This window comes from Erinaceus europaeus, chromosome 1 (assembly GCF_950295315.1).
Source record: "Erinaceus europaeus chromosome 1, mEriEur2.1, whole genome shotgun sequence".
Classification (NCBI taxonomy): Eukaryota; Metazoa; Chordata; class Mammalia; order Eulipotyphla; family Erinaceidae; genus Erinaceus; species Erinaceus europaeus.
In genome coordinates this window covers 11,224,402-11,240,794 of record NC_080162.1, presented here as the reverse complement: position 1 = coordinate 11,240,794, position 16,393 = coordinate 11,224,402, and the positions used below count along the sequence as shown (strand labels likewise).

Genomic DNA, 16,393 nt, shown 5'->3' with positions numbered 1-16,393 from the left:
TGGGAGTATGGACTGAAGGTCATTATGGGGTGCAGAAAGTGGAAGGTCTGGCTTCTGTAATTGCTGCCCTGCTGAACATGGGCGTTGACAGGTTGATCCATACTCCCAACCTGCCTCACTCTTTCACTAGTAGGGTGGGGTTCTGGGGAAGCAAGCTCCAGGACACTTTTTTTTTTTTAATTTATAAAAAGGAAACATTTACAAAACCATAGGATAAGAGGGGTACAACTCCACACAATTCCCACCACCAGATCTCCATATTCCATCCCCTTCCCTGATAACTTTCCTATTCTTTAGCCCTCTGGGAGTATGGACCCAAGGTCATTATGGGATGCAGAAGGTGGAAGGTCTGGCTTCTGTAATTGCTTCCCTGCTGAACATGGTTGCTGACAGGTCCATCCATACTCCCAGCCTGTCTCTCTCTTTCCCTTGTGGGGTGGGGCTCTGTGGAAACAGGGCTCCAGGACCCGCTGGTGGGGTCATCTGCCCAGGGAATTCCGTTTGGCATCACAGTAGCATCTGGAACCTGGTGGCAGAAAGAAGAGTTAATATATAAAGCCAAACAAAGTATTGACTAATCATGAACCTGAAGGCTGAATAAGTGCAGATGTAGATTGAAACAAATTAGAAGCTGAAGTATGAACTGAGCTCTAGGATTTAAAGTAGAGGTAGAAATATCTAATAGGCAGGTCTGATGGAATTTTGCTGTTTGTTGGGCAACTTAAAGCATTTTCTATGTCCCCTCATAATGTCTTCATTTAAATGTGTATTCTCCGTTCATATATCAAAAACTCAATGCTTTTTATTTGACTTTGGCCTTAGGGTAGGTGTGGAGTGAGAACCAAAGCTAGCCATATGTGCTTCTGTTAGCTGCAAAATAGAAGTTATCTAGGAGTTCATAGTCTCAACAGTTCTAGCTCCTGAGTACAAGTGTCCTTTTGGAGAGAACTCTCATTGTTGGTCTTCATTGCTATTCTGTTTTCTTTTTCTGTGTTAGATGAATCCAATTTTTCTTAATGTATGTAACTTTTTTATATTTAGGTCTTGGATGTGGTTTATTATACACTGCAACAGTGACTATTACCTGCCAATATTTTGACAGCCGCCGAGGCCTTGCACTAGGCCTGATTTCAACAGGTACCTTTCTTTTTTTAAAAAAAAATTCTGTTATCTTTATTCATTGGATAGAGACAGCCAGAAATCGAGCGGGAGGGGCACATACAGAGGGAGAGACACCTGCAGTCCTGTTTCACCACTCGTGAAGCTTTTGCCCTGCAGGTGGGGACCGGGGCTCGAACCTGGGTCCTTGTGCACTGCAACACCTGTGCTCAACCAGGTGCACCACCACCTAACCCAAGCAGGTACCTTTCTAACTGAGTACAGTATTGTCACTACCCTACCTTCTAATCAAAGTTACCAAGTACAGATATGTTTAATCAGTCAACTCTTGGCTGTCCCTCTGGTAACACTGTTCTTTTTACCCTAATCTTAAAAGGAAGTTTGTTTTTCTACCATAAATGGGGTGGATGTAACCTAACCAAAGATACATATATAAAATTGAGTAGGAGTTGGGCAGTAGTGCAGTGGGTTAAGTGCACATGGCGCAAAGCCAAGGACCAGCGTAAGGATACCAGTTCAAGCCCCACTCCCCCTCTACAGATGGGCCACGTCACAAGCGGTGAAGCAGGTCTGCAGGTGTCTGTCTTTCTCTCCCCCTCTCTACTTCCCTTCCTCTCTCCATTTCTCTCTGTCCTATCCAACAACAGCAGCAGCAACAACAACAAGATAATAATAATAACAACAATAAACAACAAGGCAACAGAAGGGGAAAGGTAGCCTCCAGGAGCAGTGGGCTCATAGTGCAGGCACTGAGCCCCAGCAATAACCCTGCAGGCAAAATAATAATAATAATAAAAATAAAAATTGAGGATATTAGATGTTCAATATAAAATAGGAAAAGAAAACTTACTGGCCTTATGAATTGGAAGTCAAACCCTGATGAGAATCTTGCTAAAAGAATCAGAGCTCTTAAAATAACCTCACTGCTGAGAGAGATGGGAAGACAAGGAAATGGGGGCTCTTAAGGTCACATGGAACTTACTTTTCTTTCCTTCCTTCCTCCCTCCCTCCCTTTCCTTCCTTCCTTCCTTCCTTCCTTCTTTCTTTCTTTCTTTTTTTTTTTTTTTGCCTCCAGGGTTATTGCTAGAGCTGGATGCCTACACTACAAATCCACTGCTCCTATGGCCATTTTTCCCCCAATATTTTGGGGAAATATTTTGTACTGAGAGAAATTGAGAGGGGAGGGTGTTGTTATAGTTCAGAGGCTCCAGCAGGCCGGGCCAGCGTCGTGGTGGTAGACAGAGATAGAGACTCGAAGACACAGGGCTGTGCTGAGAAGCTGCAGTTTAATCTTTATTCACGAACAGGCAAATCACCACACCATGTGCTTCTCCATCATTCTTCCTCCGCGGCTGCTGCTGGGACTCTGGACATCCTTAGCATACGGGGCGGGGAGAAAAAGGGGCGTGAAACTAGCAAGGACCAAACCATTTCTCTCAGAGTTGGGGGGAAGGGGGCCAAACCAACATGAAGAATACCAACAATTCCCCCTTTTCTTTTTAACTAAATGACCACAGTATCAGGGGTGTGGGGTGAACAGAAACCTATATCGTACAGGCATTTTCAAAAAAGAAACTGGCACAAACATGGAGAAACATGTAAGCGAGTAACAAGAACCAGTGTGCTGCCAAGGGAAGGCCTGAGGGGGGCGTTTTTGCCTCTGGGCAAAACTTTATCAGCTTAAAAAATAAACATTTCCTGCCACTTGGGGGCGTACTTGCCTCGACGGGCATTTTCTAGCATGGGGGGAGGGTGAGGCATAGAGTCCCAAGGCATGGCTGCAGTCAGTCTTTGAGAAACCCAGCAGCATAAATGGAAGCTGCTAGTTTTGTGCAAAGTGTCCAAGGTGTATCAGTGAGTCCGACAGAAGTCCAAAGCAGATGTCCACTGAATAATTGCCAAGGGGTGAATTGTACGTCTGTCTCAATGGGGAATGTCAGCCATCGGAATTCTGCTTTTCTGTAGAGAACTTGACAGCTGCAATTCACTTACTTATGAAAGAAAACTTGTAGCAGGTTAGAAGTTTACCACAATTGATAACTCTATCACAATTGGAAGTCCCTTCTAGCATGATTCTAAGACTATTTAAAGTTGAAACAATAAAATGTGGAAAGGCAAACATGGACCATAGAAAGAAAAATGCCTCAGGCATGAGAATTATTAGCATAACCATAGCACAATCTAACGTTTCTAATTGAGAAGGAATTTGAGACTTTTACATATCAACAACGTCTTTTTAACCTTTTGTTACACCCATTTAAGATGGAGACACACCCTAGGTGTGCCCAGGTTTTTTTTTTTAAGACCAACTTAGTTAAAATATATTGATTGTTAACTAATTTTTACCTCAGACTTTAAATGTAAGTTAATTTTATCTTTATGAGAATTACGTTGAAAACCTTTTTCATTTATCTTTGGTACGAATTTAGCCTTAAAGTTACATTTTTAACCTTAAAGTTAATGTTACCAAACTTTAAACACACACGTAAACATGGTCTTTAATACACAAGGAGAGAAACTTTTGTTACAAAGACATGTCATTTTAAACACGAATTCAGATCTGTACTGTCTTAGCTGTTTGGGGAGTGTGTTGTCCAGTGGTGGCCTCTTGGTCAACTTCACTTCTAGGAATTGTAGGTTGTGATCTCTGCACAAATCTCTGCATATTCTAGCTTGTCTGCCTTCAGACCCAAGCTGGAGATCTCGGCCAGGGGGCCCAGTTTCGGCAGGGAGCCTGCGGTCTCCGGGTGGTCTGGGATCTGTCCAGACTTCATAGCACGAGGGCGGGCGGGCCAGCCGTGCAGAAGGTGCGGGCTGAGGTTCCCCGGTGTGGCGGCCATGATAGGCCACCACGGCCCTGCCCCATGGCCCTGCCCTGCTCCCAGCAGCTGAGCAGCATGGAGGGAGCCCATGCCCAATGCCCCGCGCCACGCGGCGGAAAGCCGGCTCATGTGGGCTGGCGTTGGGCTCCTGCGGGCTGGCGTTGGGCTCCTGCGGGCTGGCGTTGGGCAGAAACCACAGACTGGTCCAGAGATAAATGTTCCAGAAACAGCAAAACAGTCTCGTGAAGAAAGGGCAGAGGCCTTTGGAGATTTCTTCACAAGCAGAAGAGAAGGCCATAGTGCATAGGTAGCCAAATTGTCTTCACTTATCTGAGAGATGCGCAGGTCAGCCCCATGTTGGGCGCCATTTGTTGTTATGTTTCAGGGGCTCCAGCAGGCCGGGCTAGCGTCGCGGCGGTAGACAGAGACAGAGACTCGGAGACACAGGGCTGGGCTGAGAAGCTGCAGTTTAATCTTTATTCACGAATGGGCAAATCACCACACCAGGTGCTTCCCTATCATTCTTCCTCCGCGGCTGCTGCTGGGACTCTGGACGTCCTTAGCATAGGGGGCGGGGAGAAAGAGGGGCATGAAACTAGCAAGGACCAAACCATTTCTCTCAGAGTTGGGGGGAAGGGGGCCAAACCAATATGAAACATGGCAACAGGAGGGGAAGACAGAGAAGGTGAAATAAAGACAGACACATGCAGACCTGCTTCACCACTTGTGAAGTGACCCCTCTGCAGGTGGGGAGCCAGGAGCCAGGGGCTCAAACTGGGATCCTTGAGTGGATGCTGGTGCTTAGTACTATGTGTGCTTAACCTGGTGTGCTACTGCCCTGCCCTGAACTCACTTTTCTCAAGCACTGACATCTCAGTGGCATATGTCCATGTATGAATGACAGACTGTTTGCTCATGCTATTTCTTTAGTAATCAAGAGGTAGTCACTAAAGAGAATTGTAAATATAAATGTTCTGAGCCCTTTATGATATTTTTGAGTCTTGTTTCATTTTTCAGATGAAGTTGTTTTGTTCTCTCTCTTTCTCTCTCTCTCTCTATCTCTATCTCAGATATTTAGGGGCTTACTAAAATATTTGTGGTCAGTCTTTTGTGAATTATGTTAGGAGATAATCTGAACTTTTTAAAAAATATATTTTTAAGTTTACAAATGCTACTTGTTAATGGATAGGCATTCCCAGAAAGTAGACTTTCAGATAAACTGATCAACTTAAATGACAAAAGGATCCAAACTAATATTTTTGTCCCCCAGACGAACCTCATGTGATAAACTATGTACAGATTGAATTACTGCAGTTGGATTCTTGCCCACAGTGCTCTAAAGACTAAAGCTTTGCTAGTTGATAAACATGACTCATGGTAAAGGAACTGGCAGGACCAGAGGCTTGAGAAGATGGCTTTTTGGAGAAGAAAGTTTGAAAACAGCAGATGAAGAATCCAGCAGTTGGAATTCAGTGTAGAGAATCCAGGAGGCTCTCTCTCAAATATGGTGGGGCACATGGAAGTAGGCATAACAGCTTTAGCACCTATAGTCTAGGTAGCTATTAGAAGAAATTATAAAAAGAACTTCATGAAAATGAACTTCACTTAATGACACCTGGTTAACATTCTGTTTTTTAAGGCTTTGTATTGCCTTCAAGAACAGGTAGTATTGCAAAAGAAAGACAGAAAGTTATGAATGATAAGGCAGAAGAAAATGTTATGAAAAGCAAACTAAAGTTTATTCTGAACACTGTTTATTTTTCAGGGTTCTTTAACTGAGTCTCTAGCATAGACCCTGTGGCCAGACTACTTGGTTTGGAATCCTGCCCGTGCCACTCACTAGTTAAGTGGAAATGAGCATGTTACTTGCTCATTTGGCTCATTGCTAAATCAAGTTTCAGTTTTTTGAGCTATGAGATGGGGACAGAATAGTACCATGGGGCCTGGTGGTGGTGGTGCACCTGGTTGAGCGCACATGTTACAATGAGCAAGGCCCAGGTTCGAGCCCCTGGTCCCCACCTACAGGGAGAATGATTTATAAGTGGTAAAACAGTGCTGTAGGTCTCTCTCTCTCTCTCTTTCTCTCTCTCTTTCCCTCTCTGTCGTTCTCTTCCCTTTCGATTTCTGGTTGTCTCTATCCAATAAATAAAGATAATAAAAATTTTTTAAAAGACTAAGAGAATAGTACTTACTCATCATATTAGGTTACTGGGAATCTAAAAGGAGATTGTCTATAGGGAAGAATTCAAAAAATGTTAACCATTGTAAACATCTCTCTTAATGGGCGAATTTGGTTGTGCTGAAGAGGTCAGGCATTGCATGCTGAGAGATGTGCTCTTGCATCACAAATGAAATGACTGTGGAAAGTCTATTTAAATAGAGGCAAATTCAAGTGACTTTGAGTTTCAAGGCACAGAGAGTTAGGGGAGGCAGGATTAGGGAGAAACAAGAATCTGTGCAGACGCTTTTTAGTTTGATGTAGGATGGCGTCTTATCATTTATTTTTGGTTTTGTTTCCCTCATCATCAGAGCTGAATTCCCAAAGACATTGCTGAGATCAGTGCTTAAAGTGCAGTGCATATGCTTTAGTCTCTATATTGAGTGGCCTTAGGCCTTACTTCCAAGTTTTCACTCCATTTAGAATTAATTTTTGTGGAGAGTCAGGCGGTAGCACAGCGGGTTAAGTGCACATGGCACAAAACGCAAGGACCAGTGGAAGGATCCTGGTTGGAGTCCCCGGCTCCCCACCTGCAGGGGAGTCGCTTCACAAGCGGTGAAGCAGGTCTGCAGGTGTCTGTCTTTCTCTCCCCCTCTCTGTCTTTCCCTCCTCTCTCCATTTCTCTCTGTCCTATCCAACAACAATGACATCAATAACAACAATAGTAACTGCAACAATAAAAACAAGGGCAACAAAAGGGAATAAATAAATAAATGTTTTGAAAAAATTTTTTAAAAAAGAATTAATTTTTGTGTACAGTGTGAGATATTATTCTGATTTTTCTCTCTTCTTATTTATTGTTATTAGTGATTTAATATTGATTTGCAAAACCACAAGCTAATGTGGGTATATTCCCACCATTCCCACTGTCAGAATTCTGGACCCTCAATCTCTCCATTGGAAGCTGCGGCAGTTCTGTCTCTTTTTCATGGTCCCGTCTTCTCTTCTTGTCCAAGTCACTCATATGCCTATTACTACATCCGAAAAGGTCTCTCCCTTTCCCCTCCTCTCCCTCTAGTTCCTGAGGGAGTTGGAGTTCAGAGACCTCTGGCCATCTTCCTCTTATCATTTCCACCCCCACTAGGAGTATAAATCATAATTATTTTGGGGGTGCAGAAAGTGAGAGGTCTGGCATCTTTAATTGCTTCTCCGCTGGACATGGACATTGGCAGGTGGATCCATACCCCCGTCTTGTTTCTATCTTTCCCTAGTGGGGCTGGGCTCTGGAGAGGTGGGGGGTTTTAGAATACTATCCCAAGTTTTTAATGTCCAGTTTTCACAAAACGATTCATTGTACATAGTTCTCTTTCTCTACTGTGTGTTCTTGGTATCTTTGCCATAAATTAACTGTTCAGATATGGGTGAGTTTGTTTATGGGCTATTATTATTATTATTTATTTATGGTTCTATTTTATTGATCTTTGTGCCTAAAAAAATATATATGACTTAAAGTGAATGGATGTTAATGCAGTGCAATGAAATATTCTTCCTATTTTGTTCTCCCAGTTTATTTCCCAAAGTGCTTTTAGCTTTTGAAAGTATGACCCACTTTGGCAGAGATGCAGGGTACTAGGAGACAGTGCGCCGGCTCTGACTGACACATGTGCAGGTGCTCAGACTCTGAGCCTGGATGCCCGGCACACCAGAGGAAGCTATGGTGCTTTGGTCTCTTTCTCCCTCTGTCTTTCCGCTTCTATCTGAAAAACTGCCCTGGGTTAATGATGCTTGTTAACAACAATAAAAAAGATGAAGGATTAAATTTGTCCACTATGATGACATCTAAATTGTCAGCAAAAGAATACTCTCCTGTAAGATGCAGGGTGGTAGAAAAGGGTCTGAGTTGGGGGTGAGATACTTCTGCAGACAGTGTATCATGGAGAGATGAAAAATTGTACCCATGTGTCAATAACTGTACTGTAAACCATTAACCACTCCATAGTTTGTATATATATATAAATGAAGGCATATAAAGATATTACTTTGAGGTCTAAGTGCTGGTGCTGATGGTAGAGCCTCAGACCTATGAGTGTGAGGTACCAAGTTTGATCACTGATATTGCATATGCCATGCCAAGGTGATTTGCTCATTCTTATTCTCTCTCTCTCTCTTCTCAGTGAAAAATAAATAAACTTAGTGGATCCAGTGCTGACACACCAGGGAGAGCATACATGTTACCATGCTCAAAGAAGTTTCAAAACTTCAGGCCCCACCTGGAGGGGGACCTTCAAGACCTGTAGAGTAGCACTTTGTATGTCTCGCCTTCTCACTGTCTCCCTTCCCCTCTTTACCTTTCTTTGCCTCTCATTCTCTATCAAAAAGAAAGAGAGAGAATGAAATAAATAAATAAATAAATAAACAAACAAACAAATAAATAAATAGTGGCTAGAATTGGTGAACTTATCCTGCAGGCACAAAGTCCCTCTGATATGTCTGGTGTCAAAATAAAATGAAACAAAACAAATAAACATTAAAAAGATACTATTGGTGCTGTCATATAAACTATAGTTATTAGCATTTGCACGGAAAGATATTTTTCCTTTGGAAATAGAATTAACTTTTAAAACATTAAGAATAACCATTGTTCTAAGGAAAAAGGTTTTATCATTCTAAGATAGAGCCATCTGATAATCTGAAGAATTTTTGGCCAGGGAGATGATTCAGCATATAGAGTATAGGAATGGCATGTGTGAGGTCCACAGTTTGACTCCCCACGTTGCCAGAGTGGTGCCTTTATCTTTTAAATTAAATAAGTGTCTTAAAGTGTTTGTTTATTTATTTATTTTTATCTTTATTTATTTATTGGATAGAGACAGCCGGAAATCGAGATGGAAGGGGGTGATAGGGAGAGAGACAGAGAGACACCTGCAGCCCTGCTTCACCACTCACAGAGCTTTCCCTCTGTAGTGGGGACCATGGGCTCAAACCCAGGTTCTTGTGCATTGTAACATGTGTGTTCAACCAAGTGCACCACTGCCTGGCCCTTGTAAAATGTTTTTTTTTTATTATTATTTTTTTTTAATAAAACGGGTTTTCTCTAGGCTGGAGGTATGGATTGACCTGCCAATGTCCATGTCCAGCATAGAAGCAATTCTAGAAGGCAAAACCCCCACTTTCTTAGGTCTGCTTCTAATTCTGCTTCTAAGACCCCTTCTGTTTAAATCATCACATTAGGTTTGCTTGCATTGCTTAATGCTGTGGTCTGTTTACATAATCACTGCTTTACCTGAGACCCACCCTGCCTACAGGACATTGGTTTAATCCCCACTGGTTAGATGGAAGCTTGATATAAAGGACAGGATTTTCTAATGAAGAGAGATTAGATAGATTGCACTGCATTCCCGCTCATCAATAAAGGTTGAACTGCATTCCCAGCTCAGCCATGAGTCCCTGGTCATCTCTCTCCCACCTGCGAAACTAGCCCGGCAACCTTTTGCACTCCAAAAAGAATATTTGGTCCATACTTCCCGGGCACATAAATGATCGACATAAACCAGAAGGCTCTGTACCCTCATTCCACAAGGGCCTGAAGTGTTCATCACTAAGAATCTTGGTTTTGGGGGTCGGGTGGTAGCACAGCGGGTTAAGTGCACATGGCTCAAAGCCTAAGGACCAGCGTGAGGATCCCAGTTCAAGCCCCCGGCTCCCCACCTTCAGGGGTGTCACTTCACAGATGGTGAAGCAGGTCTGCAGGTGTCTTTCTCTCCCCCTCTCTGTCTTCCCCATCTCTCTCCATTTCTCTCTGTCCTATCCAACAACAATGACATCAACCACAGCAATAATAACCACAACAAGGGCAACAAAAGGGGAAAAAAATGGCCTCCAGGAGCAGTGGACTCATGGAGCAGGCACTGAGCCCCAGCGATAACCCTGGAGGCAGAAAAAAAAAAAGAATCTTTAGTTTTTGTACCATCCGCAAACGGGTAACAAACCTGGAAAACAACAGAGGAAGCCAGGCAATTTTTTGCTTCTCTGAGAGAAGAGAAAAGAAAGAAAGAAAGTGAAAGCCATTAAAAAGAAAATGAGAAGAAAAAAGTATATATATATACATACATCTATATAGGAAAGTTATAAAATCAGCTCATATCCAATAACCTTGGGAAAACTACTAGTTTCCCTTGGTAGGGGGGGGGGGGGATGGGACACAGAACTCTGGGAATGGGAACTAGATGGAATTCTACCTCTGTTATCTGACAGGTTTGTAAATCAATATTCAATCAATAAAAATAAGATAAAATGGGTTTTCTCTATAAGCCTGGCATCCTGTGGGCTTCAGATTTAATTTAATCTGGGCCATTTAAGAAGCAAGAATTGCCTATTTAGACGATTGAAAAAAGGAGGTCTGCTTATGTCACATGGCTCTTTCCAATTATATTTAAAAAATTAAATACTCAGTTAAAGTTCAAATCTGAATAATTTTAGAATATTGCAAATTAATTGAGATTATATCACTAGCCATTCCAGAGTGCTAAGTGTAATCTGTGCTAAAATGGGTGTTTAGTGATGCGTGGTTATTCAAACCAGGCATATTAGTTATTTAAATATCTATCAAATTCTACTTTCTTATTGGCTTATGAATATGAATTATTCATCCTAGTGACTCAGCAATAGATTTGAACCATAAAATCATTAGAATTATGCTTAAACTAAAATATATCCATCTCTCAGTGTCAGACTCTGAAACTTATTGATAGCATCTATATTTTGCCATCTGTGGCACTTTTCTCAATCTTTTAGCCCTTGGTCATTCCCTGTGTGGGTTGGAAATAGCAATAGGTCCTACTCAATAAGCTTATCATAAGAATGAAAGAAGATGGGAGCCAGGCGGTGGCACAGTGGCTTAAGCACACATGGTGGAAAGCGCACGGACTAGCATCAGGATCTGGGTTCCAGCCCTGGGCTCCCCACCTGCAGGGGCGGGGTGGGGCAGGATGTCGCTTCACAGGCGGTGAAGCAAGTCTGCAGGTATTTGTCTTTCTCTCCCCCTCTCTGTCTTCCCCTCCTCTCTCCATTTCTCTCTGTCCTTTCCAACAATGACAGCAATAACAATAATAATAACAACGACTATAAACAACAAGGGCAACAAAAGGGAAAATTTTTTTTAAAAAAGAATGAAAAAAGATGATACAACATAACATGCTTCACACTGTCTGAACCATAAATAATTTTTCAAAAAAAAAGAGTCACATTTGTTTTAAAACAAATTGCTATCTTCTTCTTGTTACCATGATCCTTAATGTTCTTGTGATTTAAGGGGCTACTCACAAAAAAATGCCGGTGTGCTATGAATCATGCTTGTCCTCTGCACCCCACATTATAAAAGATTAAGTCTGAACACCTCTCATTTCTGCTTTAGGTTCAAGCGTTGGACTTTTTATATACGCTGCTCTCCAGAGACTGCTAATTGAGTTCTATGGATTGGATGGATGCCTGCTGATTGTGGGTGCCTTGGCTTTAAATATATTAGCCTGTGGAAGTCTGATGAGACCCCTTCAGGTCTCTGATTATCCTTTGCCTGGAAAAACAGCTCTGGAAAATATACCAGATAGGTACTCCGTTTACAGTGAAAAAGAAAAGAACCTGGAAGAAAACACGAACATGCTCGAAAGGAGAAACAGTAGCGAGGAGATGAACAAGAGCCCTTTAGCCCCTGATGACGGGAAGCATAAAAACCCAGACATGGCGCACACAAGAGAGACTGAAACATACAGAAAGAAAGTTGCAGAGCAAACATATTTTTGCAAACAGCTTGCCAAGTGGAAGTGGCAATTATGTAAAAACTACTGTGGAGAAACTGTGACTCTCTTTAAAAACAAAGTATTTTCAGCACTTTTTGTTGCTATCTTTCTTTTTGACATCGGAGGCTTTCCACCTTCGCTACTTATGGAGGATGTAGCACGCAGCTCGAACGTGAAAGAGGAGGAATTTATCATGCCTCTTATTTCAATTATCGGCATTATGACAGCGATTGGCAAACTCCTTTTAGGGATACTGGCTGACTTCGAGTGGATTAATACCTTATATCTTTATGTTGCTACCTTAATCACCATGGGCCTGGCTTTGTGTGCAATTCCATTTGCCAAAAGTTATGTCACATTATCAGTACTTTCTGGGATCATAGGGCTTCTTACTGGTAATTGGTCCATTTTCCCATATGTGACCACTAAGACTGTGGGAATTGAAAGATTAGCTCATGCTTATGGGATATTAATGTTCTTTGCTGGACTTGGGAATAGCCTTGGACCACCAATTGTCGGTAAGTTATTTATCTCAGTGTCAACCTATTTCACTATCCTTTGTAAACTGTCTCCCTATAGAGAAATTTAGATTATAATAATGAAGTAGATTTATACAGAAGTACTCTTGAATGGCAACAGTAAATTCAAAATCACATTGGTAGGATTCCAAAATTCTCTGTACTTGCTCAAGGATTTGTATTGAAGAGATGCAATGTCTCTTTATTCTTGTCTAAAATAACATGAGAGATTCCCCTCTCAATATACCACTTTGAAAGTAGATGGGGGCTGGGGGGGCATTGCACACCTGGCTAAGTGCACGTAGTACTAAGCACAAGGACCCATACAAGGGTCCAGATTTGAGCCCCTGCTCCCCACCTGAAGGGCAGAAGCTTTGCTGGCAGTGAAGCGTATCTGCAGATGTCTCTCTCTCCTGTGTCTTCCTCTCCCCTTTCAATTTCTCTCTGTCCTATCCTCCTTTCTGTCTTCCTCTCCCCTCCCTATTTCTCTCTGTCCTATCCTATAAAATGGGGGTGGGGGATGGGGGGAAAATGACTGCCAGGAGTTGTGGATTCATAGTGCAGGCACCAAATTCCAATGATAACCGTGAAGGGAAAAAAAAAAAAAAAAGGAAGGAAGGAGGGAAGGATGGAGGAAGGAAGGAACAAAGGAAGGAAGGAGGGAGATAGGGTAATGCTTTTCCTGCTTCTATCTGTACATACAGAAAGGAGAGTTTGTGGTTTATACTGCTCTGATTTCTATCAAATGAAGTGACTTTGTATCATTTTTCTCTGACTCTTTTTTAGGTTGGTTTTATGACTGGACTCAGACCTACGACATTGCCTTTTATTTTAGCGGTTTCTGTGTCCTGCTGGGAGGATTGATTCTGCTTCTGGCAGCCTTGCCCTCCTGGAGTACATGCAACAAGAAACTCCCCAAGCCAGCTCCAGCAACCTTTCTGTACAAAGTTGCCTCTAATGTTTAGAAAAATATTGGAAGGCAATGCAAGACTGTTTCCTCATAGCAAAATTTTTACTGTGGCTGACTCTGAATGAGTTTTTATTATTATTATTATTTTTTAACATCGCCTACTCTCTATGTACTGTATATGCAGCCTCTATCTCCTGTATTGTTATTCTTTCTCTGAGAAGTGGGACTATTCTGATTTTGGATTATTCACGAGCTCTTTATATTGTGAAAGTTTTGGCCAATCTCAGAAGCCTTTCTGTGTGTAAAGAAATACAGTTTCTTAGCAGACTTCATTAGTTCCATTGCAAGGCACCCAGAGGGAGCTCCTTCTATTTAAAAACTGAAGAAAGCCACATGATGAGCTATGTGTGAAGTCCTCTAGGGAACACACCACTCTCTTCTCCATGTTAGACTAGTAGTAAATACACTCGAAGCCACTCAGGAAATGATACTGATTATTCAGACAGCATTCTGAACTTCAGTGGAACAAACTGATCATTTTTTTCCAAGACATTTTCAATCGAGGTCTCCAGTTTTCATTATTCTTTCCAGCTTGATGAAGTACCCACAAGTTTGGTGCCTACTGTATACAACAACTCTTTTCAACGCCTTGGGTGTTGCTGAGATGTTGATAGTCTCCCAGCAATGGAGGAGATTGCCGTAGCATCTTCACGACCGGCTGTTATAATTTCATTGACTTTGTTGATTGTCAGCATCCACTGAGTTGATATTTCCCAGGAAGTGCTGATCAGTTTGGAAATGGTGCATTTCAATCATTCCGTTCTGGTTAATGGGAAATGTCCACTCACTCCGGAGTACAGGAGGGAGTGAATTGCAAGTCCTTGCAGATATTTTCAATGAAGCATTTCTTTGCTACCGTCAGATTTTATTACTACCAAAATTTTAGTCAAAGGCAGAACTAGAAAATAGTGGTGTGTGTGTGTGTGTGTGTGTGTGTGTGTGTGTGTGTGTGTGTGTGTGTGTGTGTGTGTTGTGCCGAGTCTGTCTGGGACATGGGAAGGAGAATGGACAATACATATTTGAAACCCTGATGCAATTTCATTCAGGCTGAGGAAAAATGTTCTAGGAAGGAAAATAATATTTATTAAGTCAACTTTTTTTCTTTCTCTAAAGAAACATTATTGAAACTGCTCTATGTCAGAATCTCTTAGAGATCCTTTTAAAAATATAGTTGATTGAGTACCACTCTTAAGAAATCATAATTCTGTAATAAGGGCCACGTACCTATATTTTTAACATACTCAAATGATTCTGGTAGCATAGTCTATATATAAAATGATGTTTAAAATCCATAGTGAAGAAAGACTTATTCTCTGAAATTAAAAATAAAAAAGATAAACCTTTGAAGCAAGGGCATTTTATAAATAACTAAGTATAATTCTTTAAATAGGAGGCACCCTTCCCACTGTGCCAAATTTTTCTTTTCATTTCTTTTGAAATATATAAGATTATTTTATACTTTTATGTTGCCTTTCTTTGAAGGCGCCTAAAGCACTTTATAAAGATGCATCCCCACAACACCTCAGTGAGGTAGGCAAATAGTGCTCGTCTATGGAGTAAACCTGGAGTATAGGGGTTTTCTTCCCTGAGCTAATCCTGTTCAGTCATGCAATAATGGGTCTCCAAGACACTGTGGATTTCTGCTCCATACTTAGAATTCTGAAAAGCTTTTCTGTACCTCATTCTTTATAGTCACTATCATGGTAAGTAAATAAAACAGATGACATTAAAACATTTTTCTATTTAATTTCCTTTTTTTGTTGTTGCTAATCATCATTTCAGGGAATGCAATAACCTGGAAAAAAAGTTTTAACATTTTTCTATTTCATATTTTTCAACATGGATAACAGTCCGCATGAATCGTCACTATGTCTACTAATGTCATCCGGTATGTCCATTATCCATTGTCTTAAGTAATCAACTTCAAATTACAATAAAATATTTTTTTGTCTGTTTTGTATCAATCTGGTTGTTTTCTCTTGTCTTCGCCAGTCCCACCCTCACCGTACAGATTACAGTGACAGTGTCTACATGAGCTGATGTTCTTTTCAAGCTTCAGTGTTTAGTGACCCAACATCAGCATTCTCACAAGGCATTTTACTGAACTACTTGCATCATTGATTTCAACAGAGCTAATACATTATCTCACAGATTCCTTTTGAGGAAAACGGACATTTTCTTGATACTAGTTTCACAAATCACTAGTGTTTCTGAATGTTTTCTAAGCACACAACAGTTTGAAATTCTCATATTAGTCCTGTGAGATGACAATCTCAATCTTCATTTAATGTGACAAGAAATAATGCTTGCCATGATACTGATAGCCTGTTATACAAATAATTCCCTAATGCAAAATGAGAAAGATTTCCAGTAAACTCTTTGACTCCTACAATATGGGACCTAGATGGAAAGGTTGTCATAAAGTTCTGTCTTTCCTAGAGAAATCAGGATTATATCAATAAGGATTCAAGCCTTGCTCATTTTTGAAGGATTAGCATTTTAAATCACAACAATAATAGATTGATTTAGAAAATAATTTTTCTTTTGTGACTCAAAAGCTACTTCTTGAGTGCCAAAACTACGAGTTGGAAAAAGCTGGGAAGTAAGTTGATTAGGGAACCACCTCCTCTTTGATGAGCCTCCTAGGAGGCAGTTGGTGATCTAATTTTCTCTCGGGTAAATATGTCATCAGGGAAGAACATTCAACCACCAATTCTTATAAAAAGCCCCATGAGGAACAATCCCCAAAACATAATTTAAAGAAATGAGTCTTGTGTTATCCCTGTCTTGTATAAATGTCATAGTTCTTGCCATTTCCCAAGCAGGTTTTGTCAAAATCTTATATCTTAGGGATTTCATGACTCAGCAATTTATTATTTTTTTTGGAATTGGCATTCAAAAGCAGACACACAAATAAAACACGTGTTATCCTACAAATCAAATGAAACCCACTTTGTAAATTGAAGGAATATGAGTAATTTTACTTTATTATTATTATTTTTTTTTCTTAG

At 41.1% G+C, this 16,393-nt stretch overlaps 1 protein-coding gene across 9 annotated transcripts in view; it reads left to right on the top strand.

The window, feature by feature from the left end:
* SLC16A9 (solute carrier family 16 member 9) overlaps nucleotides 1-15,346 on the top strand; it is a 70,697-nt gene extending 55,351 nt beyond the window's left edge. For 7 of the 9 annotated variants that reach the window (XM_060190940.1, XM_007517388.3, XM_016185683.2 and 4 more), the window contains 3 exons: nucleotides 1,042-1,137; nucleotides 11,513-12,412; nucleotides 13,199-15,346. In XM_060190940.1, the coding sequence (XP_060046923.1) occupies nucleotides 1,042-1,137; nucleotides 11,513-12,412; nucleotides 13,199-13,377 (1,175 nt within the window). In that variant the 3' untranslated portion in view covers nucleotides 13,378-15,346. The remainder of the gene's footprint in view (nucleotides 1-1,041; nucleotides 1,138-11,512; nucleotides 12,413-13,198) is intronic. The other 2 variants (XM_060190943.1, XM_060190933.1) reach the window with 1 other exon arrangement.
* Nucleotides 15,347-16,393: the final 1,047 nt, after the last annotated feature.